The sequence below is a fragment of the Elephas maximus genome, chromosome 8, assembly GCF_024166365.1.
Source record: "Elephas maximus indicus isolate mEleMax1 chromosome 8, mEleMax1 primary haplotype, whole genome shotgun sequence".
Taxonomy (NCBI): domain Eukaryota; kingdom Metazoa; phylum Chordata; class Mammalia; order Proboscidea; family Elephantidae; genus Elephas; species Elephas maximus.
Genome location: NC_064826.1, coordinates 15,663,110 through 15,680,098, shown reverse-complemented (window position 1 = coordinate 15,680,098; position 16,989 = coordinate 15,663,110). Strand labels below are relative to the sequence as shown.

The 16,989-nt window shown below is 39.3% G+C and overlaps 1 protein-coding gene across 1 annotated transcript in view; it reads left to right on the top strand.

The window, feature by feature from the left end:
- Nucleotides 1-16,989, top strand: part of LRGUK (leucine rich repeats and guanylate kinase domain containing) — a 133,646-nt gene that overhangs the window by 33,419 nt on the left and 83,238 nt on the right. Inside the window, exon 7 of the mRNA XM_049894621.1 lies at nt 4,764-4,907. Within this exon, the coding sequence (XP_049750578.1) occupies nt 4,764-4,907 (144 nt within the window). The remainder of the gene's footprint in view (nt 1-4,763; nt 4,908-16,989) is intronic.

Below are 16,989 nucleotides of genomic sequence, written 5' to 3'. Positions count from 1 at the left end.
TTCAAGTTTATGAAGAGTTAATTCCTTTAGGAAATGGTATTGTCTTCCGTTTTGCTTGCTCCTTTCTGTATCTATATTTTTTGCGTGTGTGCTATCAGTATTTCACACTAAATTACAATGATTTTCAAATTTGATACGTAAAGTGAATTTTTTTTTTACAGATTGACTTTTTACACTGAGAAAGAAAGGTATAATTTTAACAATAATTGAAAAACATACTTTGCAATTCCTTATTGGTGAAAATAACGTTTAAACATACTAATTATTGCTGGTCACACTTTATTGCCTTCAAATGAACCAAGAGATGTTCTCTGTGCACTGAATTTTGGCAATTCTTTTATATTAATGCATGGTAGTCTCCCATTCTAGAGAATCAGAAGTTGGGCTGAGAGTAAGTGAACAATTCCAATCAGAAGGTTTACACTTGTGTATCTTTTCCCCGTGCACAGCACTCTTTCCAACAAGCCACGTGACATGCTGCGTGATTATGACAATGCAAGCACAGATCATTTACAAGCAAATTCAACAGGATTACAATAGTTCCAAAGACATACGCAATATTTTTGAAGTAACAGTGTAGCTCACTAATTTGGGGGCAGATGTGATAGTTTGTGGATTTTCCAGGATTCTTTCTTCTTCCTTTCTTCCTCCTTCCTATTACCTTTGATGCCTTTGTTCTTCATTACACCTATCACTGGGTAGACAGGGAGAATCTCAAGCCAGTGAGACTTGTTGTTGTCGTGTGTGCCGTTGAGTTGATTCCGACTCACAACAACTCTAGAGGGCAGAGTTGAACTGCCCCATGGGGTTTCTTAGGCTGTAATCTTTATGTGGCAAAGTGGTTAAGAGCTACAGCTGCTAACCAGAAGGTCAGCAGTTCAAATCCACCAGCTGCTCCTTGGAAACTGCATGAGGCAGTTCTACTCTGTCCTACAGGGTCGCTATGAGTGGGAATCGACTCAACGGCAACAAGTTTGATTTTGGTTTGAATCTTTATGGAAGCAGATTACCAGGCCTTTTCTCCCACGGAGCCACTGGGTGGGTTCAAACCACCAACCTTTCAGTTAGCAGCCTAGTGCTTAACCTTTGTGTCAGCAGGGCTCCTTAGTGAGGCTTATAGCTTTATTAATTTCTTAAATTGAGCATCCCATGGGAAGATACTGAAGCTGTTGTTTGAAATGACATAGGGCATATGCAGATTTTTGACAGATACAATATGCCATTCCTGTCTTATTTCCATGAACTTTTAGCTCAAATGGTTTTTCTAGATCCTTTCTTCCTTACAGCGAGTTTGATGAGGGCAGAGTCCTGGCTTCCCAGTATGGACGATGGAACCAAGGCATGGAAGAGTCTAATAATTTACCTGAGGTTGTATGTTTTCTGCCCACTAAAGCATGTTAGCAAAGCATAAATGAAAATAAAATGGATAAGAGGAGGATAGAAAAATTTTAAATTATAAAAGAAAGTAGCCTTTAAAATGCTGATGATATGAAATATTGTTGGCAGCAGGTATCACTCACTTTGCAGTTTGTTGGAACTGTGTCCTTATCGTCAGGTATCTTCTCTGTAGTGACACACCCATCAACCTTAGGAGGAGCATGGTACCTGGAAAGAGATATGTGGGTGTGCCTAAGAGAATGAGAATTGACCTCATGGTTAAGAATAACAACACATAGCACTTTTAAGAGTTGGTTTTGATAACTCGATAAGTAACCCATGTTGGCGGTTCTATCTTATGTAGATTTTAGAATAAGCATAACATTCTTAGTTTTTCTACTAATGGGTTAGGTGGATTCTTCCCACTTCTCACACCATTACGAAACATGAACTAGAACGTACAGCAGATGCTCTCATTTATTTTCCTTTAAAATTCCTGAGATTAGGAAGGTCTTCTTTTGCAAATTCTAATAAAAATCTATAAAATACTGTTTCAATAGTTTTAAGTACTTTGATTTTTTAGTTCATGGATTCAGAAAACCAATTCCTTTAGTTAACTATTCATTTTGCAATTTAGAGAAAAATTCTTTATATAAACCAATTGTTAATTCTCCAACTTCAACTTTTGCCATAAATGTACGGGAAAATGAAGTTCACTCTACTGGCTATTCTGGTGACCAGCTTCTTAGCAATCAATGATAATGAAGTTCAAGTTTTAAAATTTGTTTTATCTTGGTAAGAGGCACTTGTGTGTGTGTGTTTCTCCCAAATTTGCAGATTAAGAATCGTTCTAACTTCGTTTATTTAAGAAAGTAGCTCCTCTCTAAAAGCCCTTCTCCCCCCATCATCATAAAACAAGCAGGAAGAACTGTTTAAGGAGAAACTGGCTAACTGCATATTGGAGAAATGCATCCGTTTTTCAGCATCGGACAAAGGGTTTGACTAGATGACTCTGGCGATTCAAAAATTCCATGGTTCTGAATATTTCTGAGTTCTGATTTCTTTTATGACCCTAGGCTATCTAATTAAACTTTTCTGTGCCTCACTCTACTCATATTCATCTACCAGTCTGACAGCCATCAGAGACACTGTAAAGAAGGACTACAGCCTATGTGACACATCTAAAGCACTTCAACGTTCTTTGGGAAGAAATGTATTGTATATAATATTGATATGTGGGCATATTTTGGATAGGGTATCGCAGTCTTATTTCAATAAGTTATAACCGCTGTGCCACCAGGGCTCCTTAAATTAATATGGGTATTATGTCAAGTTCAATGTTGTTTTTTCTTTCCCTTTTCTACTACACCTTGTGTAACTTTTTTTGAACTCTGAACAGTAGGAAATTTGACTTACCTTTGGCGAACAGTTATGAATATATTTTCTTTTTCATAATGAAATTTTTCATATATATATAATATATTTATTTATTTTTTTATTTTATTTTTTTATTTTTTATATAATATATATCTCAAAATAAAGAGAATAGCATAATGAACCGCCCCATGTACTATCACCCAGCTTTATAGATTATCAACATTCTATTAATGTATTTTAAAAAGCCATAGAATTATGCTAATGAACACAAATCTTGCTCATTGTAAAAGTAAAATCTTATGAAAAATAGGATGAAAATGAGCTCTTCTATTAAATGTACCTGGAAACATGTATGATAAAATACTATACATGGCACAGCAATATTCTAATTTAATTTTCTAGTTCTTAAATGGAGCCCTAGTGGCACTGTGGTTAGGCTTTTAGCTGCTAACCAAAGGTCGACGGTTTGAATCCATCAGCTGCTCCTTGGAAATCCTATAGGACTCTGTCCTATAGGGTCGCTGTGAGTCAAAATAGGCTCAATGGCAGCGAGTTTGGTTTTTTGGTTTAGTTCCTAAATGCATGTTAAAAGTTTTAAAAATTCAAGAACGGACATGACATAGCATTAACTGAAACGTCAAAATCGCCCTTTATTATGATTTGAAACTGCAACTTAAAGTTTAGCTTTACCGTGACATATTCTTGTACCTCAAGACTAAAAAACCCAAAGAATGATATGAGGTTAGAAAATGTATAAGAAAATGTAAATTATTTTACTGTTATTTGTTGTTATGGGTTCATACGGGTTGGGAAAGAAGACAACATTTGAATCTTAAATCTTTCTTTGTTTTATTCTCATTGTCTGAGAAGATATTCATGTGTGAGTGTTGAAGAAATTATTTGGTTATGTATCGTTGCGTAATAAAAACCAAAAAAACCAAACCCGTTGCCGTGGAATCGATTCCAACTCATAGCAACCCTATAGGATAGAGTAGAACTGCCCCATAGGGTTTCCAAGGAGCGCCTGGTGGATTTAAACTGCCGACCTTTTGGTTAGCAGCCATAGCTTTTAAGCACTACACCACCAGAGTTTCCATTGCATAATAAGCCACCCCAAAATGTAGTGGTTTAGAGAAAAAATGATTTTATTTGCTAGTGATTCTAGAATCTGAGCTGGTTCCAGCTGTGTGGTTCTTCTGCTGATCTTGCTGCATTCAGCTGGCAGATTGGCTGGGCTCAGCTAAGATGCTGGAATGGCTGAGTTTTTCTCTCTATTTAGTCTCAGGCCTCCCTTCGTGTGGCCTTTCCACAAAGCCTCTCCAACAGGTAGCTGGAGTTCTTACATGGCAGCTTAGGGTGTCTAAGACTAGAAAGCAGAAGCTGCCAGGCCTTCTTAAGTCTTGGGCTAAGAATTGGTGCACTTACACCATATTCTTTTGGCTAAGATAAGTCATAGGTTCAGCCTAGATTCAAGAGGAGGGCACTGCACAAGAGCATGACTACCTGGAGGCATAATCCATTGGAAACCACCACTGTAACACACTACCACAGCCCTCATGATGTGAGGGGGCTACATTTAGGAGGTTTATGCAAACAAGTTTATGTGGGAGCTGCAATATTCAAGTGGCTTATTGTGATAGTGATGAAAGAACTACATTACATTTCTATTTCTAAAGATACACACGGAATTATGCTGTCATTAAGGCTTTAGGTGTGTAATGTGAAAAGCTTCTATTACGTAGCTTTTGTCTTTCCCACTGATTTGAACACTCATCTTGCTTTAATGATATTATATTCTGAGTCTTCCAGCTGAAGTATTGGAGTTTCTTTCTGGGGTGTGCGTATGTGTTGAAGAAAGTGAGTGATGAAAATGGGGAAAAAAAACAACAACAAAAAGAATGGCTTACTGATTTTAAGAGATTTGGGGCAGTATCCAAAGTGAAAACTTGTCATTACAATGTGTCCTATGAATGGCCTTTAAGACGTTAAGTTTATTTTATCAATTTTAGAGCAATAACCAGATTGAGAAGATCACAGGTCTGGAGGACCTGAAAGCACTACAGAATCTGGATCTGTCCAACAATCAGATCAGTAGCCTCCAAGGCTTAGAGAACCACGACCTCTTGGAAGTGCTCAACCTAGAGGATAATAAGGTAAAGTCATACTTTACATCTTGGCTTCGGTGTCTTCATAAGAGTGAGGACATAGTAGAGACTTAGCACAAACGTCCCATAATTGATTTCTCAAGGGCCGTCACGTTCAATGCTGGCTCAGAAATGTTATTATAGCAAACGTTCGAGAGCAGTAGTTGTGAGGACGGTGTGTGCGTGTTTTAATAAGTGTGTACGGTTCTTAGTTTTAAGTTTTTGTTAATTTCTAATGACATTTATAGGTTTGAACTATATCCAAGGGTGCATGGTTTTCCAAAGTAGATGTGTTTGTGAAATTTTAGAAATTTGGCATAAGAATGTCTGCAATGTCAGAACAAGGCCATTGGAGACAGGAGAATAGGCTCAGGCTGGTGTTGCCCCATGCTTACCGTTTAAGGGAAGAGGTACAGGAAGCGAAGTCTTATATCTTGCCTGATGTGTTGTGGATTGAATCAAATTCTCATATCCAGCTTAATGAATGTTTCACTTTATAAATTATATAGTTTTTCACTCTTAATTAAATTTTAATTTTTAAAAATAAAAAAATACATGTTTTATTCTATTTTTGGTGAAACTGTACACAGCAAAATAGGTTCCCATCCAACAGTTTCTACACATAAAGTTCAATGACATTGGTTACATTCTTCACATTGTGACAACATTCTCATTATTTCTGTTCTAGTTGTTCCAGTTCCATTAACTTAATCTCATTGTCCCCCAACTTTTTCATCTATGCTTTAGAGTAACTTTTGTCCATGTGGTTTCACATAGATAATTTTTTAAAAGTGCGTAGTATTCAAGGATGACATTCTTTACTTTTGAGCTAATCTTTAGTTAAAAGGTGACTTCAGGGGATAGTTTTGGTTCAAAGTTTAAAGAATATCTCAGGGCAATTGTCTCGGGGATTCTTCCAGTCTCAGTGCGTTCAGCAAGTCTGAATTCTTTGAAGATTCGAAGTTCCATTCCACATGTTTCACCCTTTCTATCACAATCCATCTATTGTGACCCTGATCAGAATATTCGGCAGTGGTAGCTGGTTACCGTCTAGTTCTGGTCTCAGGGTAGAGAAGGCTGTGCTTCAAGGAGACAATTAGTCTTACAGTCTGGTTCCTTGTCTGACTCTTGAGTTTCCTTCTTTCTCTTTTGCTGCAGATGAATAGAGACCAATAGTTGTATCTTAGATGGCAGCTCACAAGATTTTAAGACCCCCAGACACTACTCATCAAACTAGAATGTACAACATAAACTTTATGAACTATATTACGCCGATAGACTGAGTTGTCCCATGGGACTATTACTCAAACCAAGAAAACTAATCCTGTGAGGTGATTGGTTATGTCTAAGAAGTAGTGGCATCTGTAGCCCCTATTTGTTTTATTTTATATGTATATATATATATGTATATGTATGTATATATAAACCTGTTGCTGTCAAGTCAATTCCAGCTCACAGTGACCCCATAGGACAGAGTAGAACTGCCCCATAGAGTGTCCAAGGAGCGCCTGGTAGATTCAAACTGCTGACCTTTTGGTTCGCAGCCATAGTACTTAACTACTATACAACCAGGGTTTCCATATATGTATATATATAATATATATACACACACATACACACATATATACATGTATACACATATATATATAGTTTGTTGTTGCAAAATTATACATAACATAGCATCCTTTTTCTTGTGTACAACTTAGTGGCATCAGTTACATTATTCAAGCTCTGTGAACTTCACCCACATTTAGTGCTACCTTTCCCACCACCATAAATAAAGCATTTGTGTTTCTAATCATGGTATATTAAGTTGGTACCTATAATTTACTTCTTATGCAATAAGGAGTGATTTTATTCATAGGAGTACTTTATCACATTTTTTGAAATATTTATAAGGAAGTCGAATGTGTACTTCTTCTTGAAAATTCGGAGTTGGGCTGATGCTGAAGGGGGCAGGGCCTGGAGCCCGATGTAGTACTGTGGAGGCTGTTCTTTGTTCAGCTGTGATGGGGCTTCTCAGTTCTATTGTGTTTGTTAGGTTTCTAAAAATTACAAAAAGTCTGCTGTTAGATATGGGAATAAGTCATTTTCAATCACAGACGAAATGTTCATCCTCATTCTCACTTGATTTGAGTATTAAATTGTTTTGGCAACTTCTAAAGTTCATTAATTCTAATGGACCACATTGTTCATTGCGCTACGTCTTGAGAAGTCAGTACCGTGTCTGTTTCATATGGTTTTAGTGTCCTTTTCATGTGATTGTTATTGTAGACTGATTTGTAGAAATCTCCTACGTAAAATGGTTCTGACGTATATACAGGTTGTTGTTGTTGTTAGGTGCTGTTGAGTCAGTTCCGACTCACAGCTACCCTGTGCACAGCAGAACGAGACACTACCTAGTCCTCCGCCATCCTTACAATTGTTGCTATGCTTGAGCTAGCTCATTGTTGTAGCCACTGTGTCAATCCACCTTCTTGTGGGTCCTCCTCTTTTCTGCTGACCACGTACTTTGCCAAGCATGATGTCCTTCTCCAGGGACTGATCCTCCTGACAACACGTCCAAAGTATGTAAGATGCAGTCTTGCTATCCTTGCTTCTAAGGAGCATTCTGGTTGCACTTCTTCCAAGACACATTTGTTCGTTCTTTTGGCAGTCCATGGTATTTTCAATATTCTTCGCCAACACCACAATTCAAAGGTGTCAATTCTTCTTCGATCTTCCTTATTCGTTGTCCAGCTTTCACATGCATATGATGCGATTGAAAATACCATGGCTTGGGTCAGGTGCACCTTAGTCTTCAAAGTGACATCTTTGCTTTTCAACACTTTAAAGAGGTCCTATGCAGCAGATTTACCCAATGCAATGCATTGTTTGATTACTTGACTGCTGCTTCCATGGCTGTTGATTGTGGATCCAAGTAAAATGAAATCCTTGATACCTTCAATCTTTTTTCTGTTTATCATGATGTTGCTTATTGGTCCAGTTGTGAGGATTTTTGTTTTCTTTATGTTGAGGTGCAATCCATACTGAGGGCTGTGGTCTCTGATCTTCATCAGTAAGTGCTTCAAGTCCTCTTCACTTTCAGCAAGCAAGGTTGTGTCATCTGCATAAGGTAGATTGTTAATGAGTCTTCCTCCAATCCTATTGCCCCATTCTTCTTCATATAGTCCAGCTTCTCAGATTATTTGCTCAGCATACAGATTGAACAGGTATGGTGAAAGGATACAACCCTGATGCACACCTTTCCTGACTTTAAACCAATCAGTATGCCCTTGTTCTGTATGAACAACTGCCTCTTGATCTATGTAAAGGTTCCTCATGAGCACAATCAAATGTTCTAGAATTCCCATTCTTTGCAATGTTATCCATAATTTGTTACGACCCAGACAGTCAAATGCCTTTGCATAGTCAATAAAACACAGGTAAACATCCTTCTGGTATTCTCTGCTTCCAGCCAGGATCCATCTGACATCAGCAATTATATCCCTGGTTTCACGTCCTCTTCTGAAACTGGCCTGAATTTCTGGCAGTTCCGTGTTGACATACTGCTGCAGCCGTTCTTGAATGATCTTCAGCAAAATTTTGCTTGCGTGTGATATTAATGATATTGTTCGATAATTTCTGCATTCGATTGGATTGTCTTTCTTGAGAATAGGCATAAATATGGATCTCTTCCAGTCAGTTGGACAGAAAGCTGTCTTCCATATATCTTGGCATAGACGAGTGAGCACTTCCAGTGCTGCCTGTTTGTTGAAACATCTCGATTGATATTCCATCAATCCCTGGAGGCTTGTTTTTCGCCAATGCCTTCAGAGCAGCTTGGACTTCTTCCTTCAGTACCATCGATTCCTGATCATGTGCTACCTCTTGAAATGGCTGAACATCGACTAATTCTTTTTGGTATAATGATTCTGTGTATTCCTTCCATCTTCTTTTGATGCTTCCTGCATCATTTAATATTTTCTCCATAGACTCCTTCACTATTTCAACTCGAGGCTTGAATTTTTTCCTCAGTTCTTTCAGTTTGAGAAACGCTGCACGTGTTCTTCCCTTTTGGTTTTCTATCTCCAGCTCTTTGCACATGTTGTTATGATACTTTGTCTTCTCGAGCTGCCCTTTGAATTCTTCCATTCAGTTCTTTTACTTCATCATTTTTTCCTTTTGCTTTAGCTGGTCGACATTTGTGAGCAAGTTTCAGAGTCTCCTCTGACATCCGTCTTGGTCTTTTCTTTCTTTCCTGTCTTTTCAGTGACCTCTTGCTTTCTTCATGTATGGTGTCCTTGATGTCATTCCACAACTCGTCTGGTCTTTGGTCACTGGTGTTCAATGCATCAAATCTATTGTTGAGATGGTCTCTAAATTCAGGGGGGATATACTCAAGGTCATATTTTGGCTCTCGTGGACTTGCTCTGATTTTCTGCAGTTTCAGCTTGAACTTGCATATGAGCAACTGATGGTCTGTTCCATAGTCAGCCCCTGGCCTTGTTCTGACTGATGATATTGAGCTTTTCCACTGTTTCTTTCCACAGATGTAGTCAATTTGATTCCCGTGTGTTCCATCTGGTGAGGTCCATGTGTATAGTCACCATTTATGTTGGTGAAAGAAGGTATTTACAACAAAGAAGTCGTTGGTCTTGCAAAATTCTATCATTCTATTGTTTCTATCACCAAGGCCATATTTTCCAACTACTGATCCTTCTTTGTTTTTTTCACATTCCAATCTCCAGTAATTATCAGTGCATCCTGATTGCATGATCAATCAATTTCAGACTGCAGCAGCTGATAAAAATCTTCTATTTCTTAATCTTTGGCCTTAGTGGTTGGTGCGTAAATTTTAATAATAACCGTATTAACTGGTATATACAGGTAGTGTTAGAAAAGTGGAGTGCATTCATTAAATCCAAATTCAACATATCTCAGGATTTGGGAAAACAAGCAATGGTAATAATAACAATTACGGTAATAAAATAATCCAGAGGTAGGCTTTTCTAGGCACTTTCCATATTAATGTCTCGTTTAATCCCCATTAAAACCAAAACCAAACCCACTGCTGTCAAGTTGATTCTGATTCATAGAACTGCCCCATAGGGTTTCCAAGGATTCAAACTGGTGGATTCGAACTGCTGACTTTTTGGTTAGCCACCAAGCTCTTAACCACTATGCCCCCAGGGATCCTTAATCTCCTTTGTAACTGTATCATTATCACTGTTTTACAGATGAAGAAACCAGGGCACAGAGTTTAAGTAATTTACTCAAGGTTTATATAATCTAGCAGATAGTAGAGCAAAGATTCAAATATAGCATGGTTTACCTTCAGACTCAGTGTTCCTAACCTCTGCAGGGTAATACAGTATATAAAATTCCAATCCTCTCTTCAGAAGAGTGTGTGGTGTAATGCTCTAGAACAGTGTTGACCCATAGAAATATAATGAGAGCTGTAAAAAGAGCCGCACATCTGCGTATGTAATTTTAAATTTTGTAGTAGCTGAAATAAAAAAATAAAAACAAAGTTGATACTAATTTTAATAATATATTTTATTTAACTCACCATATCCAGAATATTATCATTTCAACATGTAATCTACGTAAAAAATTGCTGATGAGATATTTTACATTCTTTTGTTTCGTACTAAGTTTTTGAAATCTGGTGTTTGTTTCAAGGAGCCCTGGTGGCGCAGTGACCTAAAGGTCAGTGGTTCTAACCCACCAGTTAATCTGTGGGAGAAAGATGTGGCAGACTGCTTCTGTAAAGATTAGTCTTGGAAACTCTATGGGGGCAGTCTACACTGTCCTATAGTATTGCTATGAGCCATGATTGATTCAGCGGTGTTTTTTTTTTTTTTTTTTGGTGCCTATTTTCCACTTATAACACACCTCAATTCCTTCTAGCCACATTTCAGTTGTGTTCAGTTACCCCCAAAATCCCTTTTGCTCACATACAGAAACAAGTGCTAAGTAGCCACATGTGACTAATAGCTACTCTACTAGACAGCACAGTTCTGGAAACACCTCACCAGTAGTGTATTGTTATCTTCCATTTCAAGAGACTTTTCAAATTACATTTGAAAAGCTTGAAGAAAAAAGGGGTATCATTAAGTGAAAAAAGGAGTTTATCATTTTCAAATGTTAAAAAGATTCCTTTAAAAAAAAAAAAAAAGTGGCCACGTCTCCCAAAGGGGGAATCCTTTGTCAACAATTGGGCCCATAACAATAACATAATTCCCTGGCTCCCCACTGGGCAGGTTGGGGAGCAGCCAACAGTACTCTGAAATATTCTTTGAGCCATCCAAAGAGCTCCTCAGAGATTTCTCCAGGACAACTGAGAATACCAAGTGTCAGGGATGGAAAAATTTACCATTTAAAAGAAACAACCTTCGGTGAAGGGAATACAGGGGAAGTCAGCACAACTGGACCAAAGCAAAAGCTAAGAAGTTTCCTGAACATATCCAAACACTGAGGAACAGAGTAGCAGGGGCTGGGGCCTGGAGATCATAGTTTTGGGGGACATCTAGGTCAATTGGCATAATAAAGTTTATTAAGAAAATGTTCTGCATCCCACTTTGGTGAGTGGTGTCTGGGGGTCTTAAAAGCTTGCAAGTGGCCATCAAAGATGCATCAATTGGTCCCAACCCACTTGGAGCAAAGGAAATGAAGAACACCAAAGACACAAGGAAAATATCAGCTCAAGAGACAGAAGGTCCACTTAAACCAGAGACTCCATCAGCCTGAGACCAGAAGAACTAGATAGTGCCCAGCTACCACCAATGACCACCCTGGCAAGGGAACACAACAGAGAGCCCCGAACCAAGCAGGAGAAAAGTACGGTGCAGAACTCAAATTCACGTAAAAAGACCAGACTTAATGGTCTGACAGAGACTGGAGGAATCCCTGAAACTATGGCCCCCAGATGCTCTGTTAACCCAGAACTAAAACCATTTCCAAAGCCCAGTCTTCAGACAGGTTAGACTGGACTATAAAATAAAAGGTAATACTGGTAAGGAGTATACTTCTTAGTGCAGTCAGATACAGGAGACCAAATGGGCAGCTCCTGTCCAGAGGCAGGATGAGAAGGCAGGACAGGACAAGAACTGGTTGAATGAACACAAGAACTCTGGGATGGAAAGGGGGAGTGTGGTGTCACATTGTAGTGTTTGCAACTAATGTCACAAAACAATGTGTGTATAAATTTTTTGGATGAGACGTTAACTTGAGCTGTAAACTTTCACCTAAAGCACAATTAAAAAAAAAAAAATTCTGGTGAATAGATGTTTCTCCATTGTCAGATAAAAACAAACCTGGACTTAGAGAGAGGCTTTTTCAGAAAGAAAGATGACTGCAACAGAGAGAATGTTTGTAACTCAGAAAGCAGCAGCCTCTCAGAATCAAACAGAAAAAGGCTTTTCTTTTATAGGGTAAAGAGGGATAAGCAAAGATTAGAAGAGGCTTTAAGGGGAGGTTGGACAAGCAAGCAGAAATGGCCAGTGGGATAAAAAATAAATAAATAAAAATAAAAGAAACATAAGATAGCTATTGGTTCTCATGATTAATTCGCCGTGAGGCATGCCGTTTTATGGGTCACACTTTTATCAGTATTATGTACTTGTTTTTAGCTGTCTACAAGCAATGTGAGGGCATTACCCCCATCTTCATTGGATCATGGTTCCAACTTCTCTTTGTATATGTGAGCAAAAGGGATTTGGGGGGAATTGAACACAATCTGGCTTCTGTGTGAGCTTGCTTTCTCTTTGGGTTTAAGTTTGTTGACCTGTAAGGAGAAGGCTTAGGCTAGATGATCCCTTGGGCTGCCTGGGGCCTCCAAGGGCTCACAGCAGGGTGCGGAGGTGGCCAGACTGAGGACGGGAGATGCTGGGCTGATCAGCCCTCCTTCTGAAATCAGTCCCTGTTCACTGACAAACGGACCCTGCCATGGAATGCAGGCAGGAAGGAGGCCCCTTTGGAGGCTTGTGGGTCCTGTGCATGTAGAAGGTCTGATCGTCCCCAAGAGAGCAAAGGGGCCACAATAGCTGCTCTCTCTGGATCGCCCTGGCTGTGCAGAGAAAGCTGACGGGTGGACACTTTGAGGCCAGCTCCTGATGCTGCCTCATCACTTTACCCTACTTCATGGTGACCTGGCTCCATAGTGATGGAGTGGCCAGTTGTCTCCTTGACTTAGCACTTGATCACTGATGACAGTGCAGGCTGCTGACCCTTGTGCCTCAGCCAGACGATTGGGTTCGGCCAGCACTGAAGGACAGAGGGCCTCTGACGGCCACTTCACAGGACTGGAGTTGGACACCAGCCCTCCTGGGGCAGCTGGTGGGGAGAAGTGCTCCTTTGCAGAGCTGTCTCTAGCAGTTACCAGTTACGGTACAGTGGGCTCTGACCCATGCTGCCCCCCTGGGTGTCAGAGTAGAACTGAGCTCCATGGGGTTTTCAACCACTGAGTTTTCACAAGTAGATTGCCAGGCCTTTCTCCCGAGATGCCTCTGGGTGGACTGGGACCTCCAACCTTTCAGTTAGTAGCCAACCATGATAGCCATTTGCACCACTCAGAGTTTCCCTCTAGCAGTTGGGTGGGGGGAGGTGCAATGCCAAATTGTGGGTACTTTTCTTTTGATCCTTGTTATGGATTGAATTGTGTCCCCAGAAATGTGTGTTAACTTGGCTAGGCCATGGTTCCTAGTGTTGTGTGGTTGTCCTCCATTTCGTGATCTGATGTAATTATCCTCTGTGTTATAAATCCTAACCTCTATGATGTTGATGAGGCAGGATTAGAGGTGGTTATGTTAATGAGGCAGGACTCAAGCTACAGGATTAAGTTGTATCTTGAGTCAATCTCTTGAGATATAAAAGAGAGAAGTGAGCAGAGAGGAGAGGGATATCATTACCACCAAGCAAGAAGAGCCAGAAGCAGAGTGTGTCCTTTGGACCCAGGGTCCCTGTGCTGACAAGATTCTAGACCAGGGGAAGATTGATGACAAGGACTTTCCCTGAGAGCCGACAGAGAGAGAAAGCTTTTCCCTGGAGCTGGCGCCCTGAATTCAAACTTCTAACTTCCTAAACTATGAGAGAATAAATTTCTATTTGTTAAAACCATCTACTTGTGGTATTTCTGTTATAGCAGCACTAGATAACTAAGACAATCCTTGAATAGACCAAAGCTGATTCCAATCAGGAGCTTTCTGCCTTGTGGCCTTTCTGCTAGAAGCTTTTCCCCAAATTTCCAACACACGTGTCTCTCCTTCATTTCATTCAAGTTTCTCTGCAGACCCTCTAGGGAGGCCTCTATGCCCACCTGACCTCCGAGTGCTTTCTCCAGAACCCCTCCCTGTTTCCTTATCCTTTCACGTGCTTTATTTTTCATTAGCACTTAACTACTACCTGAGATTATATCATATCACACGTTATATTTTTGCATCATTAAGAGTACGCTGTCTTTCCTGCTAGAATGTTAGCTTTGTAAGCTTCAGGGCCTTCATCTTGTTCACTTTGTGCACTGCCCAGCTCATAAATGGGATTTAAGAATACTTGTTGAATGAATGCATGACTCCCAGGAGCCCTCAGTAGTACCCAGATTGGCCTGTCTCCCATCAAGTGCTTGATTGGTGTTCAACGTATACGTGATAGGATTCAAGAATGATTACCTATTGGTATTTTGGTTTGAGTGTTTTCCTGCTGGGTTGAGAGAGAAGACAGGGTGGAGATCAGAGGAAGTGGGTCAGCTGAGAGATGACAACGGCCTAAGATAAGGCAAAGGTAGTGGGGAAGGAGGAGAAAGATGGACCCCAGGGAGATGTCTAAGGTAGAATTAATAGGACAGAGTGGAGGTGGTGGATGAGAAAGAAGATGGAGCTGAAGAAGACCTCCAGGTTTCCAGTTCGGATGACTGGGTGATGGTGGCACCTTCTAACCTCCGTATACTGTGATCCAGGACCCTCGCCATTTTGGATGTCCAGCTTGCCCTAAAATTTCGAGGCAGACATCCCATCCCAACACACCTGTGTGGGCAGTCCTGTGCCAGTTGTCTATGATGGTAGGCCAACAATGGCTGTGGAAGCTTTACCTCTTACCATTCGCCATCAAGTTGATTCCCACTCATGGCAACCCCATTTGTGTCAGAGTGGAACTGTGCTCCAAAGGGTTTTCAATGACTGATTTTGCAGAAGCAGATCACCAGGCCTTTCTTCCGAGGTTCTTCTGGGTGGACTTGAACGTCTAATCTTTTAGTTAGCAGCTGATAGCATTAACCCTTTGTGCCACCCATTGACTCCTCTTAGAAGGCAATCCTTACTAAGTGCCACAGTGCATCTGGGGAACAGAGAAGTGGAATTTAAAAGTTATACTTAAATATGGTCTTTTATAATTTCTACTTTGTGAGCTTTATTTAAGAAATTTCTCTATATTCCAAAGTTGGCATATACTTTCTCATGATAATTTCAGGTTTTGTTTTTTGATGTTTAATCTTTAATCCATCTGGGGTTTGTTTTTGTGGGTAGCGTAAGGGAGGCATCTAATTCCCATATTTTGAAAACTTGATTTAATAGTTGTAAAATATACCATTGAATGGGTATGTCAGAATTTATTGAGTCATTCACTTATTATTGGAATTTGTTGTGTTTACAATTTTAGCTATTATAAGGAATGTTGTGGTGTACATTCTTGTATGTAAATCTTTAAGTGGGTCGGAGCATTTTTAAGGCACTTGATATATATTTGATGAAGCTTCTTTCCAAATACTCTCACCAGCAGTGTAGGAAGTTAGAATAACTTATTACAGGTACATCTCACTGCACCTTTGTCAGCAAAGACCTTTTTAAAGCTATGTCAACCTGGGAGAGAACAGGTTTTTTTTTTTTTTTGTATCTTATTTTATATGCCCATTTTTTGAATTATCAGTGAGTCTGAACATTTTTCTCTGGTGTTTATTAGCCATTTGTTTTCCATTAAAAAAAAATGATCTATTCATACCCTTTGCCTATTATTTATTTTATTACAATTGTTCTTTTGCTTTTTGTGATGCTTACGGTATTTTGATATACATATTAAAAGAATTTATCAAGTATATTGATATTTTCCTTTGTGCTCTTTGTGTCTTCCTTTATTCCTTTTTATTTGGTCCTTTTATTTTCTGAAATCTAGTAGGTATTCAGTTGAACTTTTTTTTTTCTGGCTTTTTTATTATCTTCAATTATTAATCCATAATTTATTTTTGGGTATAATTGAAACACATTTAAATTAATGTCTTCTGATATCTAATCATAATATGATGATAACAGCTAGCATTTATTGAGAACCTATATGCTCTGGTGGCATAGTGGTTAAGAACTCTGGCTGCTACCTAAAGGTCGGCAGCTCTAATCCAACAGGCACTCCTTGGAAACCCCGTGGGGCAGTTCTATTCTGTCCTATAGGGTCGCTATGAGTTGGAATCGACTCAACAACAATGGGTTTTTATATGCTCAGTGAAAACCCTGGTGGTGTAGTGGTTAAGTGCTACGGCTGCTAACCCAAAGGTCGGCAGTTTGAATCCACTAGGTGCACCTTGAAAACACTATGAGGCAGTTCTAGTCTGTCCTATAGTGTCGCTATGGGTGAGAATCGCCTCGAAAGCAATGGGGTTTATATGCTCATTATTGTGCTAAATAATTCCCATTCATTATCTCACTTAACCAATGATTCTATTGATTAATGTAAATTTTCTCCCTGATTTGTGGTTAATTGTATTATATACACTGTTCTAATTTCTACCAAGACCTGTTTCTGGGCTGTTTATTCTGTCCCACTGACCCATTTGTTGATTCTTATTCTAGTAATGCATTTATCATTACCCACCACCACCACTACTCCTACTTTATTTTTGTGAAAAAATTTTAATAACTGGTAAGATAAGTTCCCCCCATCTTAAGGCTAATTCTTTTGAAAATTTCATTGATATCTGTCAGTTTAATTTTCCCTTTGAACTTTAAAATTACCTTGTCATGTTGCCCAAAAAGCCCCACTGAGATTTGGATTGGAATTTCATTAAAACCAGCTGTTGATTTAAGAAGATTTGATGTCTTGTAAACATTTCCTTTTTTTAAATTAGGAA